Source organism: Heptranchias perlo, chromosome 28, assembly GCF_035084215.1.
Source record: "Heptranchias perlo isolate sHepPer1 chromosome 28, sHepPer1.hap1, whole genome shotgun sequence".
NCBI classification, from domain to species: domain Eukaryota; kingdom Metazoa; phylum Chordata; class Chondrichthyes; order Hexanchiformes; family Hexanchidae; genus Heptranchias; species Heptranchias perlo.
In genome coordinates this window covers 29,715,242-29,736,056 of record NC_090352.1, presented here as the reverse complement: position 1 = coordinate 29,736,056, position 20,815 = coordinate 29,715,242, and the positions used below count along the sequence as shown (strand labels likewise).

At 43.7% G+C, this 20,815-nt stretch overlaps 1 protein-coding gene across 3 annotated transcripts in view; it reads left to right on the top strand.

Moving 5' to 3' along the window:
- Positions 1–19,309, top strand: part of heatr6 (HEAT repeat containing 6) — a 52,232-nt gene extending 32,923 nt beyond the window's left edge. Inside the window, exons 16-21 of one of the 3 annotated variants that reach the window (XM_068008308.1) lie at positions 685–807; positions 5,326–5,450; positions 6,201–6,297; positions 11,681–11,885; positions 15,204–15,661; positions 18,996–19,309. In XM_068008308.1, the coding sequence (XP_067864409.1) occupies positions 685–807; positions 5,326–5,450; positions 6,201–6,297; positions 11,681–11,885; positions 15,204–15,661; positions 18,996–19,031 (1,044 nt within the window). In that variant the 3' untranslated portion in view covers positions 19,032–19,309. Of the gene's footprint in view, positions 1–684; positions 808–5,325; positions 5,451–6,200; positions 6,298–11,680; positions 11,886–15,203; positions 18,119–18,995 lie in introns of those variants that run through there. The other 2 variants (XM_068008307.1, XM_068008309.1) reach the window with 2 other exon arrangements.
- The last annotated feature ends 1,506 nt before the right edge of the window (positions 19,310–20,815 follow it).

Sequence of the window (20,815 nt, the reverse complement as noted above, 5' to 3'; positions counted from 1 at the left end):
GCACAGAGGAACTTGAAGGATGACGGTCAACTAAAAACGATAGGGAGGGAGTACGACTACAACATTGGGCACTCCCAGGGTCAGTAACATCCACGTGCAAAGGGCTCTACAGGGCCATGTAGGCAGACAACAGAATTAAGTATAAACGACAACGATTCAGTTTGCCATTGTATTGGGAGGTAGCAGTTTTACAATTTGACTGTTTACTGTGCAAATTTGCATTGCTATTTTGGGGACACTATAACTGGCAAATGTGCCCTTGCACTAGGGAGGGGAAATAACAGCCTGCATTCCTGGTCGCTGTTTAGTGACCCCCTGCTCGAAAGTACATGTTTGTTGCTGCTGGGGGAAGACAGGATTGATTTTACTTGAGAAGTTCCTTGTGGTTGAAATAGCCTTACGACACTCACTGTCTAGGATAGCACATGTAGAATGACTTTTTGGGAAAGGCATCAGAGAACTGCCGGTCCCTATGGAACTTTACCTCAGCATGGACCAAAGCCCTCAGGGAGGGGAAAATGAGAAAACTTGCACTGAAACAAGAGAAGAGAAAATTGAGGCCCGGTGGTAGTGATGGGGGTTAGTGAAGAAATGCAGGGCTTACAGATAAGCTCCGGCCTGTGTAACTGAGCGCGCTGTTCAGCTGTAAATTTAAACTTCGATGTACTGAAATTGTTTTGTTAGAATGAAAAACAGATCCTGTGCATTACTGTGCTGCTCGGACTCAATCACAGCGAACATCCCCTGGTCAAGGCAGCTGCCGTGCGAGCACTGGGCGTTTACATCCTCTTCCCCTCGCTCCGACAGGTGAGTACACCCTACGGTTACACAGTTAATCCTTTAGAATGTTTGATGCACAATCTGCTGTACTAACCATAGAGATTTTCTCTTTATTTAGCAGGTTACAGGGTGATTGGCTGCATATCCACGTGCCACCAAAAGGTGTAGAAACAAATCTGTTTGCTGATATTTGCTGATTCAAGTGAATCGGTGTACACAGGCATGAGCCTGAAAAGACAAACTGCAAATGCTGAAAATACATAATAGATCAGTCAGCATTTCAAAGAAAAAAAGCAGCTAACTTTGTAGTGGAACCCTTCATTGGATCTGCTGATTGACCTGCTGTGCACTGCAGCATTTTCTTTTTAACTCACTTCTTTTAAAAATTGTTCTCTTGCCAATTTTATCTCCCAGTTTTGCTTCCCTTCCCTTATCTCCTGAAGAACCCAGCCCCTTGCTTGTGTGTAGTCATGATGTGGAGATGCCGGTGATGGACTGGGGTGGACAAATGTAAGGAATCTTACAACACCAGGTTATAGTCCAACAATTTTATTTTAAAATCACAAGCTTTCGGAGATTATCCCCTTCGTCAGGTGAATGAGTGGAAGGTTCTCAAATCGCATATCTTATATTAGGCTGGGACACCATCACACCAATCAAAAGGTGTCGTTGTTGTTCAAACAGGCCAGTCACGGAGAGCAGCACGTCCCAGTACACTGGATATACATTGTGTCAATTACACAGCCAGAAAGAAAGAGACCCAAATGGCAGAGAGAGAGAGAGAATATTAAAACACATAACTTTTTTTTTCCCTTTTTGCTGGTGGGGTTACGTGTAGTGTGACATGAACCCAAGATCCCTGTTGAGGCCGTCCTCATGGGTGCGGAACTTGGCTATCAACTTCTGCTCGACGATTTTGCGTTGTCGTTGTCGATGTACACTCATTCACCTGACGAAGGGGATAATCTCCGAAAGCTTGTGATTTTAAAATAAAATTGTTGGACTATAACCTGGTGTTGTAAGATTCCTTACCATGTGTGTAGTCCAACAGGCAGTGGCTGCTCTCGAGTGCTTCAGCCAAGTGGCCATTCATGTGTGAGCCTTGAACAGAGACTGTTGGCAGGCTATTCAACTACCTACCACAGCTTAAGTTCGATCCTGTCTTCCCCTTACATCCAACAATGCACACTTTCCAGCAGGGGTAAAGGAAGAGCGATCAGAAGTGGGAACCCTGGCCTGTTTTTCCTTCTCTAACTCGGAGAGGCTGAGGCCCATGCCAATGGCCTGTCTGAGATCAGCAAACTCAGCACAGAGTGGGGATCAATTCTGCTACAACCTGTGGCCATTTGTACTGCCAGAGTCGGCTGCAGTGTCCTTGGGTTAAGCGAGGGCAAAACAGAACTGCTCCTGATTGCTGCACAGTGATCCCTGGTGGAAAGTGAACACATGTCATCGTCAGTTGAGGACAGGATTAGAATGGGGCACTCCAGGGATCAGCATTAGAACCACCAATGTTTCGAATTTGCATCAATGACTTGGACTCGGATAGCCAATGCAAATTGTTCAAATTTGCAGATGATGCCAAACTAGGAGTGCCAGTAGAATTGGAGGAACCAGCTCAGAAATTAAAGAATTCACTGGACAAAATACGTAAATCTGCAGAACAGTGGCAGATGAAATTTAATATAGACAAATGTATCGTACTACACATTGGAAAGAAAAACGGGCAACACTCATACTCTATAAATGGCGTTGAAATAGCTAAAGATAAAGTTGAAAGGTTGAAGTTGAAGACCTAGGAATCCTGGTAGACTTGATGCTAAACATGACCCAACCAATGCATTGCGGTAATCAACAAAACCAGTGTGTCAATGCCAATATAATGGAAGTCATGATCAAACTGTATAGTGCTCTGGTCAAATCACAACTTGAGTACTGTGTACTGTTCTGGTCACTGAGACGTAAGGGAGACATTCAAACGTTCAAGTGCAGAGAAGAGCCAGAAAGATCCTCCCTAGTCTTAGAGGACTGAGTTGTGGGGAAAGACTGGAGAAACTTGGGCTTTATCAGAGAGATGATCGTATACAAGACTGTTAATGATACAGAAAGGCAAATATAAAAAATTACTTTAAATTAACTTGCAAGAGTGGGAAAAGGAGCCACAGAGAAATTTATGACTGATATCAGGAAGTTTTTCTTCACACAAAGATGGATCAATGTATGGAATAGAATGGAGTAGTGAAGGCAAAAATCCTGGAATCATTTTTACAAATTAATTTAATGTTGCAATTGGGCAACTTTAGGGTCATTCTGGATGGATGAATTAAGATGGGCCTCACCTGTATCTATCTTGTGACCAGGCTCAGCTGTGACATTCTCCACAGTTGGATAGCCTGCTGAACTCGCTGTTGAGACGCTTATGTTAATAAGGGCTGCATGGGTGAAGAACTGGGGGGAGACTGCTACCCGTGGAACTGTACCCCTTCAGGAAAAGAGGAAAGGAAAGGGAAGGGGAGAAAATGAGAGAGAGAGAGACAAGTAAAAAGAAATTTATATTACCGAAGCAGAACATCACAGGAATGCTACATAAAATATCTGCTGATATATGGCCATTAGTTATGCATTCCACATCCATTGCAGTGCATAGTTGTTTGACTTTTCAAACCATTTTTGTACTGTCAGTGTTTCCATGACACACACATGCAGATATTGTAATTGGAATTAATGAAAGCCATCAACTTGCCTTGTGAAAATACAGATACTGTTTCATTATTTTTCTTGCCCACCGCTCGTTCAATTTAAACTTACCCACAAACTATCCACGGGCTTTTGGGCACCAAATTCCAGCAATGGGGAGGCAGAGAAAGTGCAGCGTCCTCTCCTGGGCATCTGTGAGCTGTGTGAGCGGGGCAAGGAACTGTATATCCCCTTAACCAATCAGATTGAAGCATCATTAACAAGCCGCGTAGACACAGAACCATTAAGTGTCAGTTAGAATAGTAAATTCAATGTAAAAGCAGTTACAGATAGTGAAATAAAGAGATGGTAAGAAATATTGAATTAAAAGACAGATAAAAGAGACAAAGAAAAAGTTAAATAAATAAAAATTATTTTTTTTTAAATGTCCAACAACAATTACATTTTGAAGGAATGAAACTCCACACTTGTAAAAGTAAATTTTCGGTGCCAGAGAGTTTGTTTGGCAGTCATTAAGACTTACCACGCTGTTAAAATTTTGGTTAGATTACAAAAACTGGACGTACCTTTTTCTGTCAAAAATAATTCATTTACAGCTGGGCTGCGCAGCAACTTCACGCCGTTGCAGCCATTTGAACGGGGAGCCAGTCAGCAAGCTGCCCTTCCCGCGCAGCTTTCGGAGAAGCAGGGCATCTGGTAGAGCAACTACCGGATCTCCGCTTTTGACTGCGCAAGTGCACTCGCTGGAAGTTGCTCTTCCATTTGCTCTGAAATAAGAATGAGCCGTGTTAGAATCACCGTTATTTTCAGAGCAGGTTATGGCCTGGTAAAGTTTCTGCATTTGATCTATTCCTTGCCTCCTGTATTTTCCAGTTTCTTTTATGAGCTGTTCTGCATGGTGCTGTACCTCACCAAGATGAAATTAAACCGATAATCTGCACACCAGACTTCAATGTCCTTGGTCTTTGAATTGATCTTTGACCCATATAACGACATTCTCACTTCCTTCTTTCCTTTCATTGTAATTGCTCCTCCCTATTCTTTTGAAGTCTTGCCTGTTGTCCCATCTCTCTAGCTTGCACTTTTCTGTGGGCACTATCAAAGCATTCCCTGATCATTGGGCAAAAGTTCTATTTATACCTGGCTGTCAGTGGATGTGGTCTGTTCGTGGAGGATTGCAGTAATACGTTTTGACTAACTTGAGCTGAAAGTTTGCCTTAAGAAATGATTAGAGCGACTAATATGAGGTACTAGGTTAGACACTGTCCTTTTACCTCTGAGATCTGGGTTTGGATGGGATGAAAATCTCCTCTCTCTATAGGAAATGAGGTTGGGCACTCTGAATGCAGTTCCTAGTGGATTTGGGTCGATAGTACAAATCTATCCATCATTAAGCGCAAATTGGCATACAATGGCAGTCTCACTGACAGAACAAACAAAGATGGCTGATACGTGTAATATAAAAATTCATACAGGTATGCTTTTCTGAGTTTCGAATTAGGGCAGAATACGGGAAGCTTCACTTTGCAAGTGACCCATGCTTTGCCTGACCCTGGGAGTATTCCATTATCTGGACTGACTTCCTTCACCTTGATGAGCAGAACAGTTCATTAAGAAATAAACAAAAGAAAATGTTACTGTTTCTTTTCCACTATAGAAACTGAGGTGATTTAAAGTTGACCCTCAACCTTAACTACAAATATAAAACTTTCCAAATTCAGAAAAGCAATGGACTCCTCATTTGAAATGAAAGGGTTGCAGTTTAACTATATGGGTCTGTTAGCTGGAATTTCCTTCAGATTTGCTTTAAGAAGCACTGAACTTTTACTATCTTTCTTCACGTAACAGGATGTGATGTTTGTGGCTGACACTGCGAATGCCATCCTCACTTCACTGGATGACAAGTCCTTAAATGTCCGTACCAAAGCAGCCTGGTCACTGGGCAATCTCACAGACACTCTGATTGCTAACATGTACGTATCTGTTGTTCCCTAATATTTGCATCCTGTAACTGTACTAAGCTGGCATGAGTTGCTGAGATATGTTGATGGGCAGATAGTAAGACCTGGCAGAGGACAGCATGGTGACACAGTGTGTTTGAGTTGCCAATAAGTACCACGCTATGAATGTGGGTTACTGAATTAAGCAGTGGTGTCATGTGAAGGCAGAGGCTAAGTGCTGCTTTGCCACTCAAGGAGGGAAATTTAATTGGACGAGCTGCCACTAGTCACACTAGAGCTACTGTTGTTCACTTGCTGGTTCCTGGTTTAGAGCTGCCTGGACACTCGCCAGCAGGTCACCCCTGTTCTCAGAGCTCAGGGTGGTACGTGTCAAGGGAGATCAGAGAAGGGGGAGGGCAAAAGTTAAGAAAAACATGAGGCCCTGGGATGCAACAGTGGAACCTTGATTATCCTGCTGGTGGATAACGGAAATTGGTGGATAATTAGGAGTCCCCAAAATTAGGTCTTGCTTGTAGGATACAGTAAGACTCTAGCTGCAGAAATTAACACAAATATAATAAAAAGTGATATGTTGTTTTATTTGTCAAGAAAAGGAGATTGAAATACAAATTACAAAACAAACATTGGTGGGCAGTGCAGTGAGGGTACAGCTCAAGTAAGGCTTTGTCTTATAAAATTTCTGGTGGCTAATCGGGAAGACAGATATTTAAGGTTCCACTCTATTGGTCAGTGATTCACTCGAGTTACCTTTTGCCCCCTCAGGGAGTCCATGGGCTTAGGCTTCCAGGAGGAGTTCTCGGACGTTCTGCTACTCAAGATGTTGAAATCAGCAACTCATGCGTCCAGTGATAAAGACAAGGTGTGAGACTGATGCACAATTGCATTTCATTCTTTTTGTGTTTTCTATCAATCGCACTTTAACAATCTGTGTATAGTGTGCACTTCCTGTAAGTGTCACACTTACATGATCCACTGCACGCTTGATAACACCGCTATTGTTATAAAGCAGCACTTCTTCCAGCTCACTAATGCCACAGGAAATTTGCTAGAGATATATTGAAATTGATTGGTCAGAATATTCAGAGGTCAAACTGCAGACGTCAGACCCTGTTAGCGATGCAAAATAATCTTAAAACACTGTGATTCTCAGCTGGAGCCTGAAATGGACGAGCACATTATATATTTGCAAAGTTCCCTGATCAAACAACAGTTAATTCTGAATGAGCTGAGGCTATGTTTACCATCAATTAGATTTTGCAGCCTTAAAGGGGTACAGTGCCTTCTTATCAGCAAGATTTGCAATACATGATATAACACTGCTGACTTTATTCTACAGCATCACATCTGATTTGCTCTAAGCAACGCCCTGGGAGATGTGGTAGTCTATATATCTATTTTTAATATATTAAAATTTTTACTTCCATAGTCCATGATGTCATTATAAATTTCTATGTCGATGTTAATAATAGAAACTGCCTATGTAAATTTGTCACACTGTAATTACACCCTCCTGAAAGTGGCGGTGCTGTAACACCTCACTTTTGCATCTAATTACATTGTGACAAGTTTACATAGACAGTTTCTGTTATAAACGTGGCCAAAGAAATTTAGAATCATAGAAAGGTTACAGCACGGAAGGAGGCCATTCGGCCCATTGAGTCCGTGCCGGCTCTATGCAAGAGCAATGTAGCTAGTCCCACTCCCCCGCCCTATCCCCGTAGCCCTGCAAATATTTTCCTTTCAAGTACTTATCCAGTTCCCTTTTGAAAGCCATGATTGAATCTGCCTCCACCCCCCCCTCGGGCAGTGCATTCCAGATCCTAACCACTCGCTGTGTAAAAAAGATTTTCCTCTTGTCACCTTTGGTTCTTTTGCCAATCACCTTAAATCTATGTCCTCTGGTTCTTGACCCTTCCACCAATGAGAACAGTTTCTCTCCATCTATTCTGTCTAGACTTTTCATGATTTTGAATACCTCTATCAAATCTCCTCTCAACCTTCTCTGTTCCAAGGAGAACAACCCCAGCTTCTCTAGTTTATCCACGTAACTAGAGTCCCTCATCCCTGGAATCATTCTAGTAAATCTCTTCTGCACCCTCTCTAAGGACTTTACATCTTTTCTAAAGTACGGTATCCAGAACTGGACACAATACTCCAGTTGTGGCCGAACCAGTGTTTTATAAAGGTTCATCATGACTTCCTTGCTTTTGTACTCTATGCTTCTATTTATAAAGCCCAGGATCCCGTATGCTTTTTTAGCCACTTTCTCAACCTGCCCTGCCACCTTCAATGATTTGTGCACGTATTCCCCCAGATCTCTCTGTTCCTGTACCCCTTTTAGAATTGTGCCCTCTAGTTTATATTGCCTCTCCTCTAGTTTATATTGCCTCTCCTTGTTCTTCCTACCGAAATGTATCACTTTGCATTTTTCTGTGTTAAATTTCATCTGCCACGTGTCCGCCCATGCCACTAGCCTGTCTATATCCTCTTGAAGTCTATCACTATCCTCCTCACTGTTCACTACACTTCTAAGTTTTGTATTATCTGCAAATTTTGAAATTGTGCCCTGTACACCCAAGTCCAAGTCATTAATATATATCAAGAAAAGCAGTGGTCCTAGTACCGACCCCTGGGGAACACTACCGTATACCTATTTCCAGTCCGAAAAACAACCGTTCACCACTACTCTCTGCTTCCTGTTACTTAGCCAATTTTGTATCCATGCTGCTACTGCCCCCTTTATTCCATGGGCTTCAATCTTGATGACAAGCCTATTATGTGGCACTTTATCAAACGCCTTTTGAAAGTCCATATGCACCACATCAACTGCATTGCCCTCATCTACCCTCTCTGTTACCTCATCAAAAAACTCTATCAAGTTAGTTAAAAACAATTTGCCTTTAATAAATCCGTGCTGGCTTTCCCCAATCAATCCACACTTGTCCAAGTGACCGCTAATTCTGTCCTGGATTATTGTTTCTAAAAGTTTCCCCACCACCAAGGTTAAACTGACTGGCCTGTAGTTGCTGGGTTTATCCTTACACCCTTTTTTGAACAAGGGTGTAACATTTGCAATTCTCCAGTCCTTTGGCACCATCCCCGTATCTAAGTACGTTTTGAAGATTATGACGAGTACCTCCGCAATTTCCTCAGCAACCTAGGATGCATCCCATCCGGACCGGGTGACTTATCTACTTTAAAGTACAGCTAGCTCCTCTAGTACCTCCTCTTAATCAATTTTTAGCCCATCCAGTATCGCAACTACATCTTCCATTACTGACACTCTGGCGGCATCTTCTTCCTTGGTAAAGACAGATGCAAAGTCCTCATTTAGTACCTCGGCCTTGCCCTCTGCCTCCATGAATAGATCTCCTTTTTGGTCCCTGATCGTCCTCACCCCTCCTCTTACTACCCGTTTACTGTTTACATGCTTATAGAAGACTTTTGGATTCCCTTTTATGTTTGCCATATCCCATTTATAATGGAAATAAGGACAAAATGTACGAATTTAAAATAAGAATTGCATTGTGTTTGCATGCACTGATCCAAATACCCCCCGCCCTTTAACCCCACTTCAGCTGAAGATTACATTCAATCTTGATTCTCTGTATGCAACGCCATAAGAGATTGACTAGCAGATGTATATAAAAGTTTTGCATCCATCAAAGTACAAAAAGAGAAAGAAAGCCAGTCATTTCCTGTTGGATTTTTTCTGACCTTGGGAACCTGGCTTCACCCCAGGGCAAGAACCAACGATTTACACGCGGCTGCCAATCTATAGAAATCTCTATTAACAATTAATCTTGAGTTGAGCCTGGGATGTGTCAAGTCAAACCATCTCGCAAAGTGAGATTGGTGGCCTTAAAGGGACAGGCCAGATTAAATATAGCTCCATTTTAGCAGCTAAACATCACAACTGCGCTCTGGATCCCTATATTACCTGCAAGCAATGGTCCTGTCAGGTTTTATTTGATGAATAAAATTTATTTTACATTGAACCACAGTCAATAATATAAACAAACGGCTGTCCACTCCAACATGTCAGTGTCACAAAGTTAGTACATATCTTCCATATGACTTCAACTAAAGCCTTCCATTACCATCTCAGCCGTGCAACCTAATAGGTAGATGAGTGTAAGACACTGTTCATTCCTCTGCAGCAATAGCTGCCAAATGGAGGGGATTGGCTGCTGAAATAATAGCTCGAGAGGAAGTCTTCTCTCCTGGAAAAGTATTCCATATCTCACTACAGATTTTAAAAGAAAATGGAATTAAATGTCGCCATCGAATATCTCTGGTCACTGTTCAATGTATTTCTCTAAAGTGTTAGCTCATAAATACAGACATGTTTTGACAGCTATAATGAGAACATAGTCTAGATACTCAGAGTATCCATTTATAACATGAGATGAGGCGAAGGGAAAATTCTAGCCCTGCTTTATCTATAACCATAATTCCGAAATGTGGCTAGGGATTAAAATACTCAAAGGGAGTGCAGGAACAGAGAGACCTGGGGGTTCACATATATGAATCTTTGAAGGTGGCAGGACAAGTCAGTAAGGCTGTTAAAAAAGCATACAAGGAATTATGTTAAACCTTAATAAACCACTCGTTAGGTGTCAGTTGGGGCATTGTGTCCAATTCTGGCCACCAAACTTTAGGAAGGATGGTCAAGGCCTTGGAGATGGTGCAGAGATTTACTAGAATGGTACCAGGGATGAGGGTCTTCAGTTGGGTGGAGAGACTGGAGAAGCTGTGATTGTTCTCCTTAAAGCAGGGAAGGTTAAGGGAAGATTTAATAAAGGTGTTGAAAATTATGATGGGTATTGATATAGATAGGGAGAAACTGTTTCCACTGGCAGGAGAGTTGATAACAAGAGAACACAGATTTAAGATAATTGGCAAAAGAACCAGGAAGGAGATGAGAGTGTTTTTTATGCAGCGAGTTTTTATGATCTGGAATGCATTGCCCGATAGGGTGGCGGAAGCAGATCAAAAAGGAATTGGATATCTACTTGAAAAGGAAAAATTTTCAGGGCTTTGGGGAGAAAGCAGGGGAATGGGACCAATTGGAATGGCTCTTTCAAAGAGCTGACACAGGCATGATGGGCTGAATGGCCTCCTCCTGCGTTGTAATATTCTACGATTCTAAGAGATAGGAGGGGGTAGGGAAAGACTAGGATTCCAAAATGAAAGAAATGGAAGCAACTAGCAGAAAATTCTGCTGCAATTTAAAATAAATATCTCTGCACGTGGACTCATATACCGTGTCCCAAGAATATTCACAGAAACAAGGGAATCGTGTTCTTTTGAAAAATCTCAAATTTCAATGTAGCTTCCTTCACAGGGGATTAATTCTTAAGATTGCTATTGATGCTGTAGAGACTATTTGAATATTGAACTGACATTACTCTTCAGTGCAGGTCATTTAGAATTGACACTACAGGAATGGAGTTGTGAGCTGCCATTTAAATACATTTTCTGCTGCTCCTCATTGTACAGCTCTTGTCCATCTAAGCAAGTTTTCTTCCAATTAAACACTTGGCATTTTTTCAAGGGATACATTTTACTCTGTAAATGTGACCTCAGGGACCCCATATACGGCAGGTTTTATTCTCAGTAGCTGCCTCAGGCTTGTTGCCTGACTCAGCTTCAGACTCTAGAGCAGTGGATTCCACAGCTTGCAGAGGCCTGTGTGGATTAGAGTATTTTCTCACCTTTCCTATAGCTCTTCCCTGAGTGATGCACGGTAGGGAAAGTGTGATTTGGCGTGAGGTGATAGTCCATGAAATTCTACACCAGCTCCTCGTAGCGTGATTTGCTCCCCGAGTCTCACAGTTCTACATAAGAAGCTTTGCGGTGGTGAAAGGCCGATATCTGAACGATTAATACATTAATTGCACTACGTTTGACTGCAGCTGATCTCTGCTCCAAGGTCTCCGTCAAGGCTGCCAAGACACTGGGTGCCAGGAAATGTGTGAGAATGGCTGGGAGGGGTGACTTTCCCTCCAATATTCTCCCCGTCCCATTTTTCTCTGTGAAGGGCTTTGCTCGGTGCCTCGACAGCAGTGCGGCTGTGAACCTGCATCCTTCCACTCTGTGGCATGAGGCACTGGCACTCAGCCGCTCTGTGCCCACCAGCAGCATGCGTGCCTGAATAATGGTTTGTTAAGTCTGATTCCAATTGTGTTTTAGTCGTACCGATACTGTGACTGAATATCGTTCTGCCTCTTTTGTCCCAGGTGAAGAGCAATGCAGTGCGAGCTTTAGGAAACCTGCTGCACTTCCTGCAGCCTCACCATATCTCCAAGCCCCAGTTCAAACCAGGAATTGAAGAGTCAATCCAAGCCTTAATCCGCACTGTTCGGAGCGAGGCGACCATGAAGGTGCGGTGGAATGCGTGCTACGCGCTGGGGAACATGTTCAAAAACCCGGCTATTCCACTCGGTATGTACTCTTACCAATCTATGTCAGCTTTTGGGTCCATTGACTGACCGATGGAGCTCTTCATCTCTTTTAACTCTTTTTACACCTGAGAATTGCTTGCATTGTTTTCAGTGGGATTTGCCTGCCAGGCTTTATTTTGTCTCTTGTAGCAACGATATGTGTCAGTAGTGTTCTGTGGAGCAAACAGTGGAGAAAACATAAATAGTCTCCCCTCCCCAAGTTTTCTCCCTGCCTCTCCTCTCCTGAAAGTACCAGCAGCCCTCGGGCACGTCACCCAAGCAGCATTCCTGGTACGTAAGGTTGGGTGGTGAGTGCTTGCAGGCGATTTGACTGTGGATAGGATGTTCCATCCTGCCCTACCCTGATGTGTACACACACACACACACACACACACACACACGTGCTCTTCCCATCAGGGTGTCACTGAATGGTGATCAGGGGCTGTTTTTTCCCCATCGTAGCCCGGGAACACTTGAGGCCAATTGCATTATTCCATCACTGGCACGATTGAGATCAGATAACTCGGCACAGACAAGGGATTAAACCTGGGACCTTCCTAGTCTGTTTCTTTTTAATTCATTCTCGGGATATGGGCATCGCTAATAAGGCCAGCATTAATTGCCAATCCCTAGAGTGCCAGACTACGCAGTACATTTACCAACTAAGCCATTGAAGGGAGCAGAAATAAATGTTTTAAAATCATAATTCTGTCCTTTTAAATTGTTTCTCACCTTTATAATTTTTTTGAAGGTTTGGAGTGCAAACTTTGGGCCTTCAAATTTGAAGTGATCTTCAGTGGTGCTTCCTGCAGCCTAGCTGATGAAGGTGCAGTTCTTGGATCACAATATTCCACCCCACTCGAACTGATTTTATGTTTTACATGTCACATTTGTATTCCTTTTGCACTGAGTGTCAGCCTTGGCTCAGTTGGTAGCACTCTTACCTCTGAGTCAGAAGGTCGTGAGTTCAAGCCCCACTCCAAGGTTTGAGCACATAATCTAGCCTGACCACTTCAGACCGGTAGAGGGAGTGCTGCACTGTCAGAGGCACCAACCTTTGGTTAAGAAGTTAAACCGACGCCTCATCTGTTCCTCCTGGTGGTTCAGGTGGACATTAAAGATTCCATGGCACTATTCAAAGAGCAGGGGTACACTCAAAATCCTTGCTAACATTCCTCACTCAACCTGCACCACTAAAAATATTAATTTTCATCTCATTGCTGTTTGTGGGACGTTGCCACGTGCAAAAATGCTGCATAACAACAGTAACTTCATTTCAGTGACATTAATTGTATATGAAGTACTTTTGTAGGTTTCTGAGATACATGAAAGGTGCTGAATAAATGCGTTTACTTTTCCTGTTGGGAGTTGACTACCATGAGCTGCACCACCGAGTGGTGTACTCAAAAATAAAAACCCTGCAAGCTTTGCTATTTTAAATGATATTTATAAATAATACAACCTGTGGCCACTTGGAAGACATGCTGGTCGGTGCACCTCCAACTGGGCCTCCATTCATGACTCACCCGGCTGTGGGAGATTGGCCCCACAGGATTTTCTTTTCCTTGCTCTTCAGCTAAAGTCGGCAATGGAATGCTAGTAGGAGGAAGGGCTATCCCAGTATCTACGGAGAAAGTAAAAACGGCCTCAACCGAGAATTCCCCTCCACTGTAGTTGACGGGGCCTTCAACCGTGTCCGTCCCATTTCCCACACTTCTGCCCTCACCCCTTCCCCTCCCTCCCAGAACCATGATAGGATCCCCCTTGTCCTTACCTTCGCCCCCCCCCACCAGCCTCCACATTCAATGTATCATCCTCCGCCATTTCCGCCACCTCCAGCGCGATGCCACCACCAAACACATCTTCCCCTCCCCTCCCAGCATTCCGAAGGGACAGCTCCCTTCGCGACACCCTGGTCCGCTCTTCCTTCACCCCCAACACCCGCTCTCCTCCCCACGGCACCTTCCCGTGTGAGCGCAGGAGATCCAACACCTGCCCTTTCACCTCCTCCCTTCCCACTGTCCAGGGCCCAAACACTCCTTCCAGGTGAAACAGCAATTTACTTGTACTACTTTCAAATTTAGTATATTGTATTTGCTGCTCGTAATGCGGTCTCCTCTACATTGCGGAGACCAAACGCAGATCGGATGTTCGCTTTGCTGAACACCTCTGCTCAATCTGCAAGCGTGACTCTGACCTGCCGGTCGCTTGCCATTTTAATTCCCCGTCCCACTCCCTCTCTGACCTCACTGTCCTCGGCCTCTTACACTGTTCCAATGAAGCAAAATGGAAGCTCGAGGAACAACACCTCGTCTTTCGATTAGGCACTTTACAACCTTCTGGACTCAACATTGATTTCAATAACTTCAGATCATAACCACTACTCCCATTTTTTTGGACAGCAAGTGCTGTTAATGGTTCTGATGTTGCCATTTACAGCTCCTCTAGACCCATCTTTTGTTTCTTTACTTGTCCCATTACCACCCTCCTTGCCTTGCACCATCATCCCTTTTGTCATTTAATCACTCTTGCCCTCCACCTTATCAGAGACCTTCCCTTTTGTTCGTTCCTCCCCTCCCCTTTCTCCCCCCTCCCTTTCCCTGGCTCTGCACTTGCTTAAAAACTGCTTAATCAGCAACTTCTTCCAGTTCTGACGAAAGATCATCGATCTGAAATGTTAACTCTGTTTCTTTCTCCACAGATGCTGCCTGACTTGCTGAGTATTTCCAGCATTTTCTGTTTTTATTTCAGATTTCCAGCATCCGCAGTATTTTGCTTTTGATTTACTGTTAAAAAAGTGACTTGCATCAGCAACTGCCTGTAGATACATGATTAGAACCAGGAGTTGTGTGGGGAATAGCAGATGAAGATCCACATGCCATCCCTCTGTGTTGCAGCATGTTAGGGCTTTGCTGAGAGTGTGCCTTGGTATTGTGCCCCTCAATAAATAAAATAACAAAGAGTCAGGAGGTCCACGTTCGAATGTCACTTGATGTGGAGATGCCGGTGATGAACTGGGGTTGACAATTGTAAACAATTTTACAACACCAAGTTATAGTCCAGCAATTTTATTTTAAATTCACAAGCTTTCGGAGGCTTCACATCGTTCACCTGACGAAGGAGGAAGCCTCCGAAAGCTTGTGAATTTAAAATAAAATTGCTGGACTATAACTTGGTGTTGTAAAATTGTTTACGAATGTCACTTGAGGCTGAGATTAAAGCCTGGAGTCCTGCAGTTTTTACCAAATGGTTCCTAGTGAAATAAGGATGTAATGTGTTGGTGCAGCTTCATGTGTCTTATTATGACTGTCCTTTACAGACTCTGCTCCTTGGGCAGCACAGGCTTTCAGTGCCTTGACCTCAGTGGTGAAAACCTGCAAGAACTTCAAAGTGCGCATCAAATCGGCCACGGCACTTTCGATCCCGAACACCCGCGAGCGGTACGGGGACAGCAAACAGTTCTGCGAGATTTGGAGCGCGCTGGTGCTGGCCTTGGAGAAGAGTGAAGAGACAGAGGACTTCCTGGAGTTCAAATACTGTGCCAGTTTGCGGACTCAGATCTGTCAGACGCTGCTCCACCTCCTCCACCTCGTCACCGCTAAAGACCACCCCTGCATAAGCAAAACCATTTCAGAGAAAGGCGACTTAATCCGAACCTTTGTTCAGCGCTTCCTGACTTCAGGTGTGGAGGCTGATGAAACGGTGACTCAGACGGACCCACAGGATAGAGTCAGGATGTTGGAAAAGGCCTTTCAGCACGTACACAGCCTTCAGGAGGTACCAATAGATGAGAGAGAGCTGGTTGTCAAATTTCTGGATGAAATCTTGAAACATTGTGTAGAATCCACAGACCCATAGTGTATCCTGAAAGATACTCAGGAGTGAAGAGTTGTTTTTGAAGGACCCACCTTCTGCATGTCTTGTGCTGGATGTAATTTGCAATTGAACATTTCAACAGCTATGTCTGTTTAGCTTTTATCACCGCTTATTTTAAGATTGCGGGGTGCCCTAGGGACTGGGTGGTACAGTGGTTTAGACACTTCCCTTCCACCTCCGAGACTTTGGGATCGTATTCAGCACAGGCTGATGGGATGAAAGTCCCATCTGTCCGCTGGCGCTAAGGGTCCTACAGGAAATGAGTTTGCGCAGTTTCAATCCAGGTTCCAGTGGGCACAGGCCCTTACCGCGCAAAAGCTGCCCCGAATTCACCACTAATCTCATTGAGAGATGCCACAGAACGACTGGCATGAAAAATCGAAAATTATCACACTGGTGCAGTTCTGAATTTTAAACGGAGTAAAGGGAGTTAGACACTTTGTGTCTATACTATGCTATACCTGACGTGGGAGTGCTTGATGGTGACCCAGGGTGCCCGAGATGGAAAGAGTAATGTTCCTCAGCGCTAACATCCTCTCCTTCACGAATATTTTTTTAAAGTGTGGGTGGAATACTGAATAAACTGAAATGCCGTACCGATAGGACAATAAATTCAGTGCAAGTGGGTGGCAGTGCTCTGGAGTGGAATATTTTCATTATGTATCTAATGACTGTACTGATACTCTCAGGCTGTAGGTCAGTTAGCAGTTCTATTTTTGTTTGTTTTTATAAACCTTGTAGCACCAACACAGCACTTCCACTCCCACACCTTCAACACCATATCCCAGTGTTGCAGAAAGCTGGAGTCATTGCCTGTTACGGAGAGTGTTGCTATGTCGATTAGATCCACAGGGAGTTGGATTAAGGCCGCAGTTATACTGCACAAAGGGAACTGAGGGTGATTCGCTCTCGAGTTATAAGTGGATACAGAGAGCGCATTTATCCAGGCATTCCACGGCTGCTCCAGGCTGCTATTTGGAAGCAGGTTTTCAGCTCCGCTCACGTTCCTGACGTCGGCATGTTGAAGTCACAAATGCTGTGCATTTAAGCAGGTTTCAGCCGAGGATTTGACCTCCTAAAGACACGATACAAAGGGATTTTCGCTTCTTGTACGGGACCCCCACAGCTGCTGGAGGTTTCACTTTTTGATTCCGATGATGGCTGATCCGATGCCATGCTTGCACTCCAGCGTTAGCGTTGCAGCAAAGCAGAAAGCTGGAGTGTTAGCACACCCTAAGACCACTGAAAGCTCCCTTCAGAGATCAATCAATCCCAATTTTGGACTTGTAGCAGTCACTCAAACCCATTCCTGGGGTTTACAGCTCCTGAGAGTTGAAGGACAGGTTAGAGACCATGAAGCTTCTTCACAGGTATATTGGTGAAGATAGTTTAGCTAAGGAGCTAGTGCTGGCACAGGTGCGATGGGCCAAATGGCCTCCTTCTCTGCTGTAACTTCTGTGAATTGTTGCTTTTGCATCTATGTACAATAATCTGTGACTGCAAGTATGACTGCAGGCTTAAGTATGTTGCTGGACCTGTAAGAGACAAGATGAATAATTCCCTATACCCACCTGTAAAATCCACATGCTTTTCACCGATTAGTCATTGCACTTGTGATCCTGAGAGGAGCAGGGGCTCTTTTTGGTGCTTTCTCTGAATTTACAGAATGTGCTTTTCTCAGTAAGACTTTTGTAATTTTTCCTGTTCCCTGCTTCAAAACGGCTTGCTACCACAGAGTCGGAGATGATGTTACTTCATCAAAAAACTACAGGACAGCTCTAAACGGTCCCCCAATTTCAAAAATTCTGTTTGGTTGGGCTAAGGTGTGCACTATGGCAAATTCTAGGTGATGGTATCACCATATTAAGCACAGCCCCCTGGTTGAGAGAGCAGCCAGGTGGACTAGTTCTCAGTCCTCCGCCAATGCTGCTGTCTAAGCGGCCACCAGGAGGAGCACTGGATCTCTTCTAGCTTTTATTTACATTCCATCAGAGAAGGCATCTAGTCTTTGCTTGTCGTCTCCCAAGAGGAATTCCCTGGATTCCAACGGCATTCTACTATACAGAGACTCTGAGATTCAATCAAAGACTGTATAGGGCAGTATCAAGTGGTGCTCCAACACCAATTTCATTCTGAGCTGAATTTAGAATTATGGCTAGCTTTAAGTGATGGTCTGCAATGCTGATGTTCCTGAGCTCAGGCTCCCTGCACCCCCCCCCCCCCCCCCCCCCGTGAAATTTGATTGCAACTCATAATTTTTTATTTGCTGCTGAACTTTCAAGAATTAATGTGCAGTTTGCTGAAAGACCTGCAGTCGTAGATTATTGTACATAGATGCATAAGCAACAATTCACAGAAGATACAGCAGAGAAGGAGGCCATTTGGCATCATCAAGTCATGACAGCAGGGGTCCTAGTGACGGCTGCAGTATGAGTTAACATTACTATCATTTTGTAATCACTGCTGGTGTTTAGAATAACACAGGAGTGATGATTGTATCTCTGTGTTTCAGTGTTTGCAACACACATGTATAATTTGGGCTTGAGGCAGAGCTCCAAACTGTGTGGCTACTTTGCGCAATTTATAACGTAATTTGTGATTTTAGTAAGCTTTGCAGGCCATTGTCCTGGCCAATATTTATCCCTCAACTGACACCATTAAAACATATTATCTGGCCATTATCTTATTGCTGTTTGTGGGACCTTGCTGTGCGTAAATTGCTGCCATGTTTCCTTACATTACAACAGTGACTACACTTCAAAAGTACTTCATTGGCTGTAAAGCGCTATAGGATGTCCTGAGGCCATGAAAGGCACTATATAAATGCAAGTCTTTCTTTTTCCATTGGTTTAAAGATTCAGTGAATTACACAGCCATCAAGTGAGGGAGGCCAGCCCATGAATTAAACACAAACCATCTTATTTGTTCCACTGCAAATTGATATTTTTCAGTTTTAGAAATACAGGTTGATTTAAGGCTGTCCAGTCCTGACTACATGCATCTTGGTACTTTGTCCAGATTCTGTGCGTGGTAAATGGCTACCCTGATCTATTCTCGGGGGTTTAGTATAGCTGTACACAGTCCTGGATGCATTCTGCTCAACCTGTTGATAGATTTCTGCTGGTAATGTAATGTCTCAGCCCCAATTAAATTTTAATGTTATTATTATGTGACTAATTAAATTATTTTAATTCTTTCAAGAAAATAGTGATTTTTCGTATTAATTTTTCCAAAGTTGGTTAGGTCCTCACCAAAAAATAACAACATCTAAATTCAGCAACGACTTCCATTTCTACACTGCTCTTCAAGAAGACATCGCAGAGCGTTCAACAAAGCAGAATGAGGTGGACACTGAGGAGAAAGAAAATCGGGGGAAGGATTTCTCATCTGGTTAGTGATGAGGGGTCTGTAGTGTACTGTGAACTGTTCTTTGGTTCTAACCTGTTGTCAGCAGTTATTTTACATAAAGGATAGGTGTGAATATTGTAAAGATGTAGGGTTATTTGTAATGTTAATACTTTAATAAATTAATTCATTCTACCAAAGAAATACTAACTGGTTCACTGCTTTTTAAATAATTTCTCGGCCTATTTAAGATCAAGCTATTTGCTTACAAATGCTGCATTCGTCAATTGGAGCCAGTGATGGTCTAACCAGACTCCCAATTCTGCCTGGTGACTGGTAATATAACAGATGCCTAATTCTGCCTGGTTGCTGGGATTATAACCAGATTCCCAATTCTGCCTGGTCGCTGAGATTATAACCAGATTCCCAATTCTGCCTGGTCGCTGGTAATATAACAGATGCCTAATTCTGCCTGGTCGCTGAGATTATAACCAGATTCCCAATTCTGCCTGGTCACTGGGATTATAACCAGATTTCCAATTCTGCCTGGTCGCTGGTAATATAACAGATGCCTAATTCTGCCTGGTCGCTGGGATTATAACCAGATTCCCAATTCTGCCTGGTCGCTGGTAATATAACAGATGCCTAATTCTGCCTGGTCGCTGAGATTATAACCAGATTCCCAATTCTGCCTGGTCGCTGGTAATATAACAGATGCCTAATTCTGCCTGGTCACTGGGATTATAACCAGATTCCCAATTCTGCCTGATCGCTGAGATTATAACCAGATTCCCAATTCTGCCTGGTCACTGGGATTATAACCAGATTTCCAATTCTGCCTGGTCGCTGAGATTATAACCAGATTCCCAATTCTGCCTGGTCGCTGGTAATATAACAGATGCCTAATTCTGCCTGGTTGCTGGGATTATAACCAGATTCCCAATTCTGCCTGATTATTGGATTTATGACTACGTTCTGCCTGGTGTTCTGTAGTCTGATCATTGGATAGTGATCAGGAGAAGGAACCCTGGCTGTTGTTCTTTCACCCACCTTAGCCCGGGGATACTGTGGCTAATTATGGTGCCCAGTTGCTGCCCTGGCTGAGATCATCCAACTCAGCACAGGCCGGGGACCGGAAATGGGACCTTCCTGGTCTGTGTGACAACGTACCACAACATGTGGCGCACTTATCACTGAGTCATTGGGGAGTCGCCTTTAAAGATTTTAGGAGTGATTCCCAGTGGGGAGCAGCCCATGATTTTCCATCCATTATTAGTGGGCAGAAAATCAAGGCTGTGAACCCACTGCTCCCCACTGGAAGAGCCAGATCACAGAATCACCCCTTTTATTTCTTCACTGTTTAGAAAAATACCGTAACAGCTTCCTCATTTCCAAACTGTTCTTGGTTCAATGATTAAGGAAACACTGGAAAAGTACAAGGTAAAAAGTACGGGAAAAGCCTGCTTACAATCTGACAGTGTGGCGACACTCGGGACTCAAGTTTGAAATTTGACTTTAAAGTTGCTTTGCCTCCTAACGCCACTGGGTGGACCATCAGACCACTTCTATCACAGAGATACAGGGAGCAACAGGGAGAACTGAACCAATCCCTCCATGGCCTCACCCCTCCCGATCTCTGTAACCTCTTCTAGCCCTACAACCCTCCGAGATCACTGCGCTCCTCCAATTCTGGTTTCTAGTCCATCCCGA